Source organism: Salvia miltiorrhiza, chromosome 1 (genome assembly GCF_028751815.1).
Source record: "Salvia miltiorrhiza cultivar Shanhuang (shh) chromosome 1, IMPLAD_Smil_shh, whole genome shotgun sequence".
NCBI classification, from domain to species: Eukaryota; Viridiplantae; Streptophyta; class Magnoliopsida; order Lamiales; family Lamiaceae; genus Salvia; species Salvia miltiorrhiza.
In genome coordinates this window covers 63,660,957-63,677,135 of record NC_080387.1, presented here as the reverse complement: position 1 = coordinate 63,677,135, position 16,179 = coordinate 63,660,957, and the positions used below count along the sequence as shown (strand labels likewise).

General features: G+C 36.1%; 3 protein-coding genes across 5 annotated transcripts; 1 reads left to right on the top strand and 2 right to left on the bottom strand.

The window, feature by feature from the left end:
* The first annotated feature begins 330 nt into the window (after window positions 1-330).
* Window positions 331-5,089, top strand: LOC131004137 (seven transmembrane protein 1-like). 2 transcript variants are annotated; one of them, XM_057930750.1, is made up of 14 exons: window positions 331-560; window positions 840-1,074; window positions 1,702-1,744; window positions 2,136-2,162; window positions 2,261-2,353; window positions 2,680-2,831; window positions 2,925-3,090; window positions 3,186-3,311; window positions 3,587-3,706; window positions 3,895-3,915; window positions 4,064-4,122; window positions 4,236-4,326; window positions 4,473-4,572; window positions 4,868-5,089. In XM_057930750.1, the coding sequence occupies exons 2-13, from the start codon at window positions 848-850 to the stop codon at window positions 4,536-4,538; spliced, it is 1,191 nt and encodes a 396-aa protein (XP_057786733.1). In that variant the 5' UTR covers window positions 331-560; window positions 840-847; the 3' UTR covers window positions 4,539-4,572; window positions 4,868-5,089. The 2 variants fall into 2 exon arrangements, with proteins under 2 accessions (XP_057786733.1, XP_057786739.1); XM_057930756.1 differs by lacking the exon at window positions 331-560 and adding an exon at window positions 573-727.
* Window positions 4,717-6,218, bottom strand: LOC131004149 (uncharacterized). 2 transcript variants are annotated; one of them, XM_057930779.1, is made up of 3 exons: window positions 5,673-6,218; window positions 5,444-5,591; window positions 4,717-5,367 (listed from the first exon to the last, which is right to left on the bottom strand). In XM_057930779.1, exons 1-3 carry the CDS (start codon window positions 6,018-6,020, stop codon window positions 5,135-5,137), a joined length of 729 nt encoding a protein of 242 aa, XP_057786762.1. In that variant the 5' UTR covers window positions 6,021-6,218; the 3' UTR covers window positions 4,717-5,134. The 2 variants fall into 2 exon arrangements, with proteins under 2 accessions (XP_057786762.1, XP_057786754.1); XM_057930771.1 differs by having other exon boundaries at window positions 4,717-5,591; window positions 5,673-6,195.
* Window positions 6,219-9,830: 3,612 nt separating this feature from the next.
* Window positions 9,831-11,817, bottom strand: LOC131004127 (protein PHYTOCHROME KINASE SUBSTRATE 4-like). The gene has a single exon (XM_057930741.1). The coding sequence runs from the start codon at window positions 11,529-11,531 to the stop codon at window positions 10,071-10,073; it is 1,461 nt and encodes a 486-aa protein (XP_057786724.1). The 5' UTR covers window positions 11,532-11,817; the 3' UTR covers window positions 9,831-10,070.
* Between the last annotated feature and the right edge of the window lie 4,362 nt (window positions 11,818-16,179).

Genomic DNA, 16,179 nt, shown 5'->3' with positions numbered 1-16,179 from the left:
ATTACACTTTTTATAAATTGAAAATTTACATTTTTTAAATTCAGGATTTTATTGAGCAATTGATGTGAATTATTATATTTTATTAAAACATATTTTTTATTTGTTTATATTTTAAATTTTTTATTATTTATTTAAATTTATCGTTAAATTTCGATGTCGATCGTGCATCGCACGAATGAGCGTATACTAGTTCGATATTTATGAATTGGTGACATCAAGTTTTGTGAACAAAATAGGGTAAGTGTGTCTAACCGAATAATCACTTCCTATAAATGACACCGAATATCTTCGAATATTCTAATTCTATATATAATTCGTGTTCCATCTTTCTATATTGGAGAGAATGAAAGGAGACGAGCAGAAAAGAAAGAAAAAAAGGAAAAAAAGGAGAGGGGCTTAAGTGAGAATTAAACAAAGTAGTGGGCGGAAAACGAAAATCTGGAAAAGCGGTGCAGTCCCACTGTAGTTGTGCCACCTTGACGTATCCATTGAGGATTCACGTTGGAAATCTTCATGTCCTTTCACAATTAAACCTAATATTCATACAGATCGTCACCGCCGTAAGTTTCCTGCTACAAATCCACCACGTTAACCTACATTCTCTGTTTAAATTATTGTCACTCAATACACAGATCGAAGCCAAACATTCCTTTTTTTTTGTTTTTGTTTGTGTTTTCCCCCTTTTTGCACTCCGTCAATTTGAATTTCACGCACCTGGACATCTCATGTATGCTTCTATTTTTGCTATATGTTTGATTTTATGCATTTAATTACGAGAGGCTAATGCATGTTGAGCATGAAGATCTAGATTAAGGTATCTCTGTTTTCCATGTGTGCAGTGGGGCTGATGAAGGGGGAACCAGTGATGTGCCCTGTTGATCAGCATTGCCTCCAATGGGCTCGGCGGTATATCGGGTCGTGCCTCTGCAGCACGCGGCACGGGTTCTCAGTGGGTCTGGGGGTTGTTAGTGTCGTGAGCTGGTGTGTGGCTGAGATACCACAGATCATCACCAACTACAGAAAGAAATCTGCTGAGGGACTCTCTATTCTGTTTCTTATGACATGGATTGTTGGGTAAATCTCTAATTCTGCATTCCCTTTCCTTCTTTTTGATTGTTGGTTTGGTGTGTTAGTAGGTTTCAAAGACAGTGGGATTGGTTTAGGTTGGGAGAATTGTGTAAAATTAAATTATCGTGCTTATGAATGTTGGCGATAAGTGTTACTACAAAATTTTGAGACCAGAGTCAGCTAAATAGATTTCATTTAAGTGCAGCATAAGCTTTAAATTTCTTTGTGTAGTGTACAATCTCACAGGGGCGGACGTAGAAAAACTCCTTGATAGGGGCTGTATTTAAAAAAAAAAAATGAATTCGAGATTGTTAGAAAACAATTTTTTAATGATTTGGTTTGATGATAGGGGCTTTTGCAAAATAATTGCACAAAACCAATATTATAAGAACAAAATTAGTTTTTTTTCTGGCTTGGGGGGCTTAAGCCCCCCTTCACCTCTTACTGTGTCCACCATTGCTATCTCAATGAGAAGAGTCTGTGCAATAAATTAACACATGTCTGAGAGAAACAAGATTTGCTGATTGTTGTTTCTAGTGTCAGGCTTTATATACTTTGATAAATAAGCCCTTTCTCTAAAATTTTATAAACCTTTTTTTTTACTAATCATTTGATTCATAATTGCCTTGGCAGAGATTTTTTCAACCTTTTTGGCTGCATGCTAGAACCAGAGACTGTAAGTTGTTGCAGCTACTGTTCTAGTTCTATCAAATTATCAGGCTTGATGTACTTCTATTTTTTATATGCTTTAATCTTCCTGTAGTCTGTTATGACTTCATATGCTTTTGACTTCTGGCTGTTGATTGAGATCACTTCACAAGTTTCTGATTGCTAACAAACATTGCATGTACTTAATTGTGAAAAGTTTTATTTCCTCCTTATCTAGCCAAAGAAATGACTATGCAAAATTGTTGAAGCATTGATCTTTTTGAGAAAAATATCTTGTTTATGAGTTTATCATGTACTATTGTACACAATGCTGAACTTTATTTTAGATTTGAGACCTCAATCTAAAATAGAACTTGTGTTTGGTAGTGGAATGTTTAACTCATGCTTTTCATTTGCAGCTTCCAACACAATATTATACAGCAGTGGTATGACTTTCCTTCAGGCTTCATTCTTGCATCCAATTCTGCCAGTCATTAATAACTGATCAGATTGAATTAACAATATTTCTTGTGATTGATTGCAGTTATATGCAGTAACTACGGTTATTCTTTCCTTACAAGCTGTTTACTATGACCACATTTATCCTCGACTGAAGTCCAACAAAAGGAGGCAAGAGGTTTGTCCTTGCAAGAAAAGATATATGAATGTATCCTATGTTTCAGTTCATACATACTAGTACTTTATTAGGATGTCATATTTTAGATAGTATTCATCGGTTTTATAGAAATTAGAACTCAATTGAGATTGCTAGATTCAAAAGTTACATATTTGAAAGTGAAGGCATGCAATGATAATTTCACAAATATCCCACTTTTGAAGTACCCTATATTCTCTCATCTTCGACATTTTTATATACGTCATGGATCAGTCTTCTGACTATGGTGTTCCTTTAGTGGATTCATCAAGTCTTATGGTTATTTTCCTGGTAATATGTCTAACAAGGCTGTGCAAGCTGAAGCTGCGGAAAGAAGAGAGCGCAATAATGATTCTGATACTGAAAAAGGCAGTTATGGACAGAGATGCGGAGTTCCTCCAAGTTCCACTATCCATGTTGTCTCAAGCTCTCCAAGTAGTTATGATGAGCTATATTTCATGTCAGCAATCCCTCTATTTGAATATTTAATAAGGATTTTGTATGAAATAATTTCGGTTTTTTTCCTGCCCTGACTCTCTGAATGGGATATCAGGTCAGCAAGATCTCTTTCAGTAAGTCGTACACCTCCTGCAGGGTCTTTCCTTGGTCCGAGAAGTCCACTTTTGGACATCGAGCAACGCTGGTTCAGAGAACCATTGCTAGGTGAAGGCAGGTCACCAAAATCTGGTACTCCAAAAATCAAAGCCATGCTGTGTGTGGTGAGCTTCTTGTAGCGTCCATGAAAAGCTAGATTACCAGGATTGCCAATTTAACGCTTTCCTTTTACCTGGTTTTTCACATTGCTTTACTTCAGGTTTCCTTGATGACATTCTTAGTGGGAAGTCACAACCACCTACAAGCGGAAAGACTTGAAAACAATTCAGCTCGTAGAAATCCAACAGGAGGCATTGTGCTGCAAGTTGGACGACAACTTTTAGAGGCAAGGGTTCTGATATGATTGTGATGGATTTCTGTTTTAGCTATGCCTCTAATAGCATGCCTTGCTAGTTTGCATTTGGTGCATTCTTCTACTTTTTTTTGCTCTTAAGCATATTTACTTTTCATAAACTTTCATACATCTTGAAGTTGAAGCATATAATATATTTTATTGGATTGTGAATTCTTAATGTTCCTATGTAAAGACAAGTATCTATTGAGCAAGAGAAAGCCATTTACAATCTTGGACTTTATATTTTATAATCATTGAAACTGCAGGCTACAGGAAGTTCAGCACACGATAATATAGCTGCAGGTTACAGTGCGATTGGATCAATCCTTGGTTGGGGAATGGCAGCTATTTACTTGGGTGGACGTCTACCTCAGATTTACCTTAATGTAATTTATAGAATCTGCATTTTTGTTACATAATTAGTCAATGTATTATTATCTTTTTTTCGAGTCAAATGATAGTTATATGCAGTGTAGTGTAAAAGTCAGTTTGCTATTTATGTAAACAATCTCTTAAATGAATTATCGATATAAGGTAAGGCCTAACTTGGGTTTTTGCACTTTTTCTTTTGCAGATTAAAAGGGGGCATACAGAGGTACACATATTTATGCTCTTATTGCTTTCAATCAAAGGCAATCATAAATTTTTTTCGCTTTATACTCTGTTTCTCATATCACAACATTCACAGTGATGCATAGTTGAGCATTTGGAATCTGAAATATATTACCGCTGTGTTGTATCAGGGGCTTAACCCGTTGATGTTTGTCTTTGCTGTTATTGGCAATACTACTTATGTGGCAAGGTGAGGAAGTTCCCAATGTCCCTCAATTTAATTATTTTCACAAAACTGGTTTTCTTATAAAATGGTTTTTTTTTTTTTTTTTTTAAATCTGCTTTATCTTATTTTATTTGCAGCATCCTGGTTAACAGCTTAAACTGGTTGAAAATAAAACCTAATCTTCCTTGGTTGGTGGACGCTGGAGGATGCGTGATTCTTGATGCTTTTGTATCCTTTCCCGTCCGTCTCCTGGTCGACCAAGTTAACAACCTCCATAAATTATTTGAAAAGAGAGTATTTTCATTTTATTTTTCATACGCATACAATCTTGATTCTTTGAAAAATCTTGTGATTATTCTTAATGAGTTGTTCAGATACTCATTCAGTTTGTCTACTTCCGTTACCGACCAAGGAATGAAGTGGAGAAGTATGTATCTTGAATGAGTCTGAGATCATGAATAAACAGCACCTCAGGTAAATCTACAGCAACCTCTTCACCTCTATGCCTTCTCACATGTACTATGTTTCATTGAATTTCCCCCCTATCCCAATCACATATCTGCCTAGGTTTTAGGCTGGAGTTGCGAACACACATTTGCACTGCTCTTACATGTATGATTTAGTCATCTCAAATTGTGACATTCTATAACAATGCAGAGTAAAATATACATAATTTACAGATTGATACATATTTCCATACCTATCTAGATTTGGTTCACTCTTTATAGCACAGAATTTAGACGAGACTAAGCGTTGATTAATTTTTCAGGAACATCTTTGCGTAACTGGACATGAACAACCGTGGAGGCCGGCACCATAAGGGAAGAGACAGCTTCTCCGACTGCATAAACTGAGCAGCACTAGCATTCTTTTTTTTCCTTGTTATATGAAACGATTATAAACTCGTAGTACTAGTCTCTCAGTAGAATTTTCATATGTCCCGTTGTCAATTTGTGATGGAAAAGTAAAATTCAGCTCGTTTAAGAATCAACGTTTTTTTGTAATGAATGATCAACTTGCAAAAGGGAGACTTAGCCTAATATGGTAGGTCCAATTCCATCACATGCTGTTCGGAAGCCTCAAGCAGTGGTATCTTTATACTCGGCGGTGCTGCTGCTGTTTGGCGATACTTTTCCGGTAAGAAAACGATGTAGGCGTTCCAACTCCGGTCGATTTCTAGGTGGTAGAGACGCTCTCCGGCGGCATAGCCCCCGAGAAGCTGGTACGACCTCTCTGATTGATCCATTGCAACACAGACTTGTTCGGTGCCTGCTAGGATTTTTAAAATGGATGAACGAAATTACAAAAATTGGAAGAAAAGAGAGAGAGAGAGAGAGATACTGACAGGCAGCTTGTTCTAGCTGCGTTTGGTAAATGAATTCCAGAACTGCGGAAATGTCTCTCTCAAATTGATGAAATGGCCCGTTTTGGAAGTTCATTTTTCTCAACTTGCAGAGACCTTCGCCCAGCTCCATCATTGCTCCCTTGTGATTCTGAATCAACTGATTCACATCATCATTCGGTAAACAAAGATATGATATATATAGCATTATTATCTGGAATAAATGAAATACATGGTTGAAGAGGTGGTGGAAGCCGACGGCGCATTGCAGGATGCCGTGGAGGAGAGTGCGTGTGGGGTCTTGGGAATTATTCCACAAAGCTTCGAGAACGTCGTGGCATTTGTAGTAATCCCTTGTGTTGAAAAGCGAGACTGCCTCGTCGAAGCTGCAGATTTCTTCGTCGTCGTGGGTGATGCCGCGGCTGCTCATCCGGTACGAATTCCTTACCTTTACGATTCCTCGATTGGAAAACGGTGGAGAACAAGTGGTGAAGAAAGTTTTGGTTTTCAATGATTTTTTGAGTGACGCTGGATGAGTTGTTGATGCTGGCCCTGGGAGACAAGATATGAGAGCAGCCATTTTTGCAAGGGATCCTGCTTTCTGCTAGACCCTTCATTTTCTCAACTAAAATATCCTACTAATTTCTCATTTTTATCCAACCATCTATTTTCATTTATTTTTCTTATTCAATTTTTGCCAACGTAATTTTGATCACATCGTTTCTCAGATGATGATGGATTATCTACTGTTTAAATTTTTTGTTAATGTAGAATACATTAGATATTGGTTTTTTGGAGTATAATTAAATAACTTATCAAATTAAGTTCAACATATATAATTAAAATTAAGACCACGAATTAAGAATAGCTGAAAGTTCATATCATTAACTATAATTAAATTATGATTTAATTGGTCAAAATAATAATTTTGTACTAATTTTTTTTGATTTGGGGGAGTTGGGGAGGGGGGAGCAGTGGGGTTTGAACCCGGGACCTCACTGTTCACACACAGGAGATCGCACCGCTTGGTGTCCCCTTGGGGACTATAATAATTTTGTACTAATATTCAACAGTTTCGGCTTGTATATGTATATTCTATTATCCCATATCAATCATACAAATAAAAGAAATTCCGTACAATCTGCCAAAAAAATAAATATTAAGCAGTGGTGACCCCTCAACAAACTTGTAGTGTGGCATATAAATCAAGATGTGATTTGTCAAAAATGCATACGATCATTAATTTGTATTTATTGCCCATTGCCGACGTGTATGCCTAAACCAACATTCATTGCTTTGAGAGAAGGTAGTGAAATATGTAGCAGAATATTATGTGGTAACAAATGATCCAAAGAGTTTGTGGTTGTTGATTATGGGAGCTGGGACAAGATTATGAAGTCGGCTTAAGAGTTGTCTCTAACATCAAATTGCTCCATTTGATTGATACTATACTATGTGTCTCCTAAATACTATTACTATTCTAACTCGTGGTGGAGTTGGACTTTCGAATTAGTTGGTTTAATTTTTTTTCAATAAAATTAATAATTGATTAAAAATAAATAATAATCATAACATAATTATAATGTCATTTAAATTACAAAAAGTATATTTTAAATTGAATTCATACAAAGCAAATTAAAAAAATATTAAGACATAAAATTTTACAAGGTAAAATAACTTTCAATATCAAATTCAAAAAATAAATCTTTAGGTTCCAAACATGATATGTATAAATTAATTATGTGTTCATTCATCAAAACATTGATTCAACTTTAAAATTTATTTATTAATCACATTGTAAAATAACTCAACTAGATAACGATAAAAATAAAATTATAGTTTTTTTATTTTTAATAATATATTTATAAAAGAGGTTCAAGATTTTAAATACCAATTTTTAAAAGTGATATATTTTTTAGCCCCACTTTAAAACTAACTCTTTTGTATACCAAAATGAATTAAAAGACTAAAATACCCTTTACGGTCTCCACCACTTTAATTTCCGCGTAACATGACACATGCCCACGATCGTGGACACGATCATATCCACCATCGTAGGAACGTGTAATGTTGCGCGAAAATTAAAGTGGTGGGGACCGTAAAGGGTATTTTAGTATTTTAATTCATTTTGATATATAAAAGAGTTAGTTTTAAAGAGGGGCTAAAAAACATATCACTTTTAAAAATTAAAAGTTGGTATTTTCTTATAAGTTTCCTTTTTATTATTTATAAAATTATGAAAATACCTCTATATATATTTTCAAAATTCCAGGAGGGTGAGTGAGTCCCCTGCCCACCCCTAGCTCCACGCATGATTCTAACTAATAATTTCAGATTGATGGACGATAGGTAGAGTGAACTTTTGGGCAACTAATAAATACTTGAAACTATAAGTTGTAGTTGTGGGTCTAAATATAACATTATATAAAATGAGAGTCTACATTCCATCAGATCGTGTATTCTTGTTAAATATGACAATCTAACAGCTAAGATTGCATTCCCTCACTCCTAGAATGCCTCTTTCTTTATATTAATTTTTCATTCATTTTTATACGTTAGTTTAAAGAAGTACATGTACCTAGTTTAACTATTTGAAATTGACGAGGATGATGTGTTTCACGTTTCCAGAATCAAATCTGATTATAAAGGTAAGAAGGAGAAAAGTTGAAAGAGATGCAGATTTGATCGAAGAAGAAGAGTCACGCAAATCTAACATTTATGCATTAAGCGAAAAAACAGTTTCTTGCAGTTAAGATACGTGGTAGCTTATTATTTACAATTATTGGACACGCCATGGAGGAGTTATTAAAGGAGGATCTTCAACAACTGTATCAGTCACGTAATCGAACCATACTTTGTGTGTGAAGGATAAGAAAGGACGAGAATATCCTTCAACTTAAAGAAAAAAAGATCATTTTACCCCTTATCTTGTAAAATTCAATAAATATCAGTTAAACTCCATTGTAGAGTTATGCAATCTGATTCAAAAAAATATTGTTACTCTGCTCATTTGATTTCTAATTTGCTATTGAGTTTTACTTTGCCAATCACTTATTCTCGGTCACTTTTCACCATCACCTTTGTGTCTAGGTTTGTTATAGATGAACTATATGTCACATCTTTTGGAAACATAATTTATTTATTTTTTTCCACCGAGTAAAAACTACATCAAAAAATTAATTAAAAACAAATTATATGTCACATCTCTTCACATCTTAATTAATTTTTCCACCTTATATATCTAGATTTTTTGTAGAATAAAGGGCTAATTACGCCAAAAATCATGAATTTAAAGGGTTGAACAATTTTTCCATGACTTTCAAAACTCACTAAACGTCGCCGGAATCAGAGTTCCAGTCCTGGGTCTGCTGCAATGCCGCCGCTGCCGCGATTCTGAATGCCAGGTCGCACAGTGCGGCCTCTTATTTTCGCCACCAGGTCGCACGCCGCCGCCTTCACGATCCTAGGGCTTCGATTTGGGTGTGGGAGGTGGCGATGGCGCCGGAGTTCAAAGGCCAAGGCGGCGGCGACGTCTTTGATGGAGAAGCTAGGGCACAAGGTCTGTGGGAGAAGAAGAATTTCTGGTGGAGTTCCCTAGGCGGCGCAAAGCCTAGAGAAGGGCGGCCGGATGAAGGCGGTGGTGCGAGGGGGATGAAGACCCTATGCGGCACAAACCCTAGGTCGGTGGCGCGAAGGGGAAGATGAAGGCAGCGGATCTGAAGTGGTGGTGGGGGAAGGCAGCGAAGGGGGCGGCAATGGATGGCGGATTTGGTGATGGTGGGGGAGAAGGGCGGCAGGCAACGGCAGAGGCGGGAGTCAGAGGGCAGCCCCAATTACGGCGCCATGTCAACTCGTAATTGCCATGTCAGCTCGAAGCTTCACCGGAGCAAAATAACATGGAAAAATTCTTCAACCCTTTAAATTCAGAGAATTTTTTGATAAAAAAAAAGTTCATGGAAAAGTTGAAAATGGAGGTATAGTTGATGGTTTTTGACGTAATTAATCCTAGAATAAAGTAGCAGAAATTAAACTATTATGCACACTTTTTTATACTCCCTCCGTCCCACCGAAAGTGGTGCATTTCCTTTTTTTGTAATAATTTTACACTATAAACAATATGGCCCCACACACATTTACACACCTTTACACTACAATCTTATTCTCCTTAAATCCCGTGTCCAAAAGAAGTGCACCATTTTAACCGAGACGGAGGGAGTACTATATCTTATTCTTATGTTGACCCCCGTCCAAAAAATCAAAAGATCCTATGTTGACCCTCTCACAAACAAGGACGCTAACTTAATTAAGATAGTTTAGTTAGACAAGGACATACACTTAAAAGCATGCATCTTATCTTATCTACTTAGCAATACTGTTAAAACTGCTCATGTAAAATGAAGAGAATTCTTATTATAGAAACTGAAAAGCAAATTATGTTCACAGATAACACCCACACACACACACAAGTATTACGTTTTAGGAAAATTCCATAAACGTCTCACACACAGAAAGATGAAAGATGAAAAATGTAATAAGAGACAAATTGTAAAGAAGAAAACAGTGCATGAAAAGACTAGACAGCGAACATAGGCATGATCCTCCCCGGCAAGGAGCAAACATCCCCAAATTCTCATGCCGCAAACGCCACCGACAAGCGCGCCGAGTGGTCGCTCGCCAGCGGCGGCTTCCCCGCCCTCGGCGGCCTACCCCCCACATGCGCCGCCCCCTCGCACTTCACCGGCTGCGGCCCCACGCTCACCGCCTTTTCCTGCCTGCAGCTCATCAGCAGCAGTCCGTTCCCCTTCTTCCTCCCGCCGCCCTCCTCCTGCATCCGCTCCCGCAGGAACGCCGCCCTCCCGATCTCCGACGCCGACACCGAGAAGTTCGACACGCTCGCCCTGTCGAACCCCTCCGCCGTCGTCACGCTCCAGTCGATGCTCACCTCGCTCGGCGCGTAGCATTCTGTCCCGGCCACGCTCGGCGTCGGCGGCTCGTCCACGCTCCTCCTCGCGCACTGAAACCTCCTCGCGTTGAACGCCGGGGCCTCGTCCAGCGAGTCCCTCCGCCGGTACATCGGGTAGGATGTCGTCTGCGTCGAGAAGCTCTCGATCTCGAAGAGGTCCGAGCTGGCGTCGCTCACGGCGTCGTCGTCCACGCGCGCCGGCGGACTCCCCGGGTTGAACCGGACCGCCTCGCGGACCGGCTGGAAAACCTCCAGCGAATCGCGAGCCGGTTCTTCCAGAGGATTCATGATGGGCTTCGTGATGATCGCTTTCAGCGCGGGCTTGCCCGCATTGTTCAGCACCGGGAAGGAGAAACCGTCCACGAAGGCGCGGCCGGAGGCGGAGATCCGCTGCTGCCGTGGCGCCGGATCGGGCGACGGGAAGCTCTTCTGCTGGTTGATTTCCAGGATCTCGCTGGCGATCGAACAACTCCTAGACGATTGTTTCGACTTGCAATTGTAAGCGTCTCTTTTCGCGGCGCCGTGTTCGGAGTCGGAGGTGGCGGCGTCCTTCACCTCTACGGATTTCTTACCAGTGCAGCAGCATTTCCGGCCGAAGCTCCACTTCCTGGCGGCGGCGGAGCTCCTCCTCTTCCCGCCGTCGGAGGCGAAGTTCCTGAGGGAAACTCCGACGGCGCCAGGAGGATTCTGGAGCAGGCCGGTCTGGCTGTTCCAGCTGGCCTCCGACGACGCCGTGGGCGTGGCGTGGAACGAGCGGGTCCTGAAATTCCGGCCGCCGTATCCATCCGTGGAGGAGACCGACGAGAGCCTGGGAACCGACGAGAGCGTATCATGCGGCATGGGCTGCTTCTTGATCATCTCTTTGGGGTCTGAATTCTCGCTGAAATACTTCTGCGCGTCGAAGATGCTTATCTCCGTGTCGTCGACGGCGGCAAGGATCTTTTGTTGGGATTTGTGATCGTTGGATTTGAGGTACGAGGAGAAAGATGCATCTTGGAAAGAGGTGGCGTTGTTGTGTGGGGATGAAGAGGATCTGTAATGAAGAGGAGCTTCCAAGACACCAAACATGGGCTGCTGCTGCTGTGTGGAGCTGTACTTGAAACTTTTGACCATTGATGCTGGATCCATCTCACACACTGAGGGTGAGAAGGGACTATGAGAAAATATGTGTGTCTCAACTCAAATACTATAAGCTCAATCATGTGTATAAGTAGATATAGGCATCCGCCCCCTTAGCTCGTCTAAGTCGTATTTCTTAGATCTCATGTTCAAATCATTGTCTTATTTTTTTATATAATTTTAATAAAAACAATCTCATTAATTTCAGCTGAGATCAGAACATATATTTTTTGATAAGAAAACAGTTAGTGCAATAAATATACTTAATTGCAAACAAACATTAATAGAAAAGGGCCATCTACTGACATTAAAATCATGTTGGTATATTTAGAGGGTCCTAGACAAAATGACTCAATGTACAATTTGATGAAAAACTGGGGACCTCCTGGGAAACAGTTTTGCGAAACCAGATATAACTAGCAAAGATATAAGTATAATACTGCTAGCTTATGCATGAATGTTAGTTGAGTGGTCAATATAATGCCATGTCATCATTTTCTTGTTCTATTTCACCAGACATGCCTAGTGTGATTCTTCATCTCAAATCTTACGGTTCATTAAATTTTTTCTTACATTCTTGCATTTTTCAAGAAAAATTCAACCTGCCCTATTTTTTTTATCTCACACTACATTTGATTTTGATGTGTAAACGTGTCTTATGTAAATACCATAAGATGAGATTCTATTTCCACCAATTAGTAGCAATTAACAATTGGGTAATTGCTGACAATCTAAGCGTGATTTCTTGGAAAAGAAATAACAAACAGTCTGATTTTATTCATTAATCATATATTGCAAAGATAAGATGCAATCTTGGTAGTTCTGATCAAAGTTCATATTATATTTGGTATTCCATATAGCTGCTAGCCCACAGCATCTTATTTTACAATATGTTATTGGTAATAATGGGAAAAGTACAATATTGCGTAATTATCTATATGATTTTGAGCTTGAGATTTCATGAAAATTTTCAAGGCTAGGCCCCATTACCCTAAAATATTGACTTAGGGTTACAAGCCCTTTCTGTCTGTTTCTTGGACAGCAGAACATAGTGTAGTCTATTAAAAGATAATGATTTCTAACATGATTGCAAAAATTTCATGGTCATGATCTTATCACCTTTCTATTGACACTAGCAAAAGTTGCAAATCATTCAAAATGACCATTCCATTCTCTTGGTTTTGTCTCTAAATAATAATCCCTTCAATCCATGTGGGCTTCTCCATTATACAACCATGCATGTCCGCAGCTTATATTGTTCGATTCAAATTAAACTCAAGTAGCTTATCACTAGGTGTATATATGGGTATATTTCCCTTTTATAAAATAATTACCGATTTTTCATATCTGTGATAATACACATCACCTGATCATTTCATGTCTGGTTCTCATTTTATTTGATTGAATGTGAAATTATTGAGCATGTGTTCTTTTTCATGCATGTTTGCGCTTAGAATATGGGTTAGTTGCTATAATTAATTTGGGCTCAATTAACTGCGCGCGTTGGTCATGTTTGCAAATTTATCACTTTGGACAACATATAGGGCTTGCAAGAAAGAAAAAAACTTGGAGAGATATATATATGAAAAGCTCTATGTATTTGTGTTGTTTGGAATATTTGAAATAATATGCATGTGGCCATATTTTATGTAGAAAAAAGATGGCGTTTAAGAACTTGTTGGTAAGTGGCATGGATTCAGTAAAGATAATGAAAGAAAGGTTTTGATTTTAGATTTCAAATTTGATTCTTAATTAGCACTTCTTGTTTCAATTTTGGAATGGATTTGTATCGATCTCTTTGTTTTTATATATTTTGATAATGTTGTCGATCTTGTGTTTTTTAATTTGAACCTTGTATCTCATTTTTGAGTTGCATCTCATGCATTTTTTTTAATAAATTTTAATTACATAATTCTTTTTACATACAGATGGATGTGTGAATCTGAACCTTGCTGGGTCAAATGAGGTATATATGATGGTATATATAATATTTCACAAAGTTTGGTGGGTTTCTTTTCACAATTATTAGAAACGTTTTCTTGTGGTTATGAGCACACATGAATGAGGAATGTGATGCCAAAATGTGTGTGGGCTAGGGTTAGCTCTGATCCAGCATGAGTTGCTTTTTTGTTGGGGACAAGTTTCATTGTATTCCTAATATTGAATTTGATTATATATCTCTAAAGTGGATAGCTACATCCTACATGCATGGATTTACTATTTTATCTTGCATCAAGTACCAAGATATAATATATATCAAAAATAGCACCGAGATAATACAACATTTTCTTGGCTTTGATGGCAACATGCATGTATGTTCGTCCGTAAAACATTTGCCACAATTTATTTTTATGTCAATTTAGGAAAAATTTGCCACTTTTATTTATATTAGTAGAGTTCATATAATTTCACTCATATTTAAAGTGAGATTTTTACTATACTAATAACTTCAGTCACATTTTATTAAAAATAGTACGTCCAACGATGCGATGCACGATGAATATTAAAATTAGATAATTTTTAAATAAATAAATATAAATATTAAATATATAGAACTTTTAAGTAGACAAAATATGAATATACAAAATATATATATATAGGGGCGTGAGACCCCCTATTTTTCGTGTAACATGAGTACAATGAATAAGACATATAATACTAATGAACAAGACGTATATTTAACGAACAAGATGTATATACTGATGAAAAACAAAATTTAAAAAATTGGTAATGAATAAGACATATATACTGATGAACAAGACAGTATATACTGATGAATAACAAAATTTAAAATAATCTGCTCCCTCCAGGATTCGAACCCTGCAGAAAAAAAATCACCCTCCAGATACAATATCAGCCATAGGATTGATGAAATAAACGCACCAGATCGTGCCCTAGATCTCACTAAAATTATGGGGTCTCATTGGAGCGGCCCCCTATATATATATATATATATATATATATATATATAAAGGGGAGGGCTACGGTAAAAACACTTCTTAAAATATAAATATAAACGTTTTTTAATGTACGAATTTTATCCAACAGGGTTACGAATTCATCAAACATAGTTACGAATTGTGAAAAATAATTTTTTGCTACCTTTGGGATTCGAACCCAGGACCACGAATTCATCCAACAGGATTACGAATTAACCGTAGATCTTGATGATCTAAGGGCTGAAAATCATTTATATTTTATACACTTAAGAGTGTTTTTATTCTAGCCCTCCCCTATATATAAATATATTATATATAAAATCAAAATTAAAATCTACTCAAGAATCCAAAACCATGATGTATTAAATTTCAAGACTAACACTACAAGAAAACACGCAATTAACGACCGAAATTTTCGATCGTTAATTTTGCGGCCTTAACGACCGATTTACGACCGTTTCACGACCGATTTTTTTTTTTTTTAACGACCGAAAATTCGATCGTTAATTATTTTTTTAATATTTTAATATTTTATTTTTCTTAACGACCGAAATTTCGGTCGTAAAAATTATTTTTTTATATTTTAATTATTTTTTTAATTTTAACGACCGAAAATTCGGTCGTTAATATATTCTTTTTATTTTTTTTAAATATTTTTTTTAACGACCGAATTATTCGGTTGTTAATATTAATTTTTTATTTTTTTTAATTTTTTAAATATTTTTTAAATAAAAAAATATTTTTTTAATTATTTTTTTTAAAGACCAAATTTTCCGGTCGTTAAAATTAATTTTATTTATTTTTTATTTATATTTATTTATTTATTTATTTATTTTATTTATTAACGACCGAATGATCGGTCGCTAATATTAATTTTTCAATTTTTAAAATTTTTAAATTTCGTTTTTATTTTTATTTTTTGATTATATATATATATATAATTATTTTTTATTAATTTTCTATTTAATTATTATTTTTAAATTATAGAGAATATTTTAAAAATGATTGTTATTTTCATAATATTATTCTACAAAAATAGATAATATTGATTATTAATAAAAATGTGATATTATTTGCAAATAATAATAAATTATTAGATTTATTAGATTTATATTATAATAAATTATTAGACTTATTAGATTTTCTAAATTAATAGATTCATTATTTTCAAAATATTAATAATTTTATTATTTTAAAATAATAAAATTATTTTTCAAATATTAATTTTATTAATATTGATTATTTGATTTAATATTGATTTTGTTGTATATTTAATTGTTATTTTTCATACTCATATTTTCTTTTCTTTTTTTAATTACGATAATATTAATTTTTTATTATTTTAAATTCGATCGTATATTTACCTTCAATGTTTCGCCGGCACCACAAATCTTAGTTATTATCTCGACATATTATAAGGTTATAAATGATTAATGATATTTTATTTTGAATTATAGTTTAAATGAATTAATAGGTACTATATATATCAATAATACGAGTGTTATGTACTGGTGACTACTCGAAAGGAACTTCAAGGTTAAGCGTGCTTGACTTAGAGCACAAGTAAGATGGGTGACCTACTGGGAAGTTCGTCAAATGATATGCAATTAAGGTCAAAATACATTAAAAATACACTAAAAATACTTGTGGGATACAAAGATATATATATATATATATATATATATATATATATAATAAAACGGTCGTTAAAACTCGGG

Coding starts and splice junctions, on each gene's coding strand:
- LOC131004137 (XM_057930750.1), top strand. CDS start 848: ATGAAGGGGGAACCAGTGATGTGCCCTGTTGATCAGCATTGCCTCCAA. Junction 2,163..2,260: donor CACAATATTATACAGCAGTG/GTATGACTTTCC, acceptor GATTGATTGCAG/TTATATGCAGTAACTACGGT. Junction 3,312..3,586: donor TTGGACGACAACTTTTAGAG/GCAAGGGTTCTG, acceptor TTGAAACTGCAG/GCTACAGGAAGTTCAGCACA.
- LOC131004149 (XM_057930771.1), bottom strand. CDS start 6,020: ATGGCTGCTCTCATATCTTGTCTCCCAGGGCCAGCATCAACAACTCAT. Junction 5,592..5,672: donor TCCACCACCTCTTCAACCAT/GTATTTCATTTA, acceptor CAGTTGATTCAG/AATCACAAGGGAGCAATGAT.
- LOC131004127 (XM_057930741.1), bottom strand. CDS start 11,531: ATGGATCCAGCATCAATGGTCAAAAGTTTCAAGTACAGCTCCACACAG.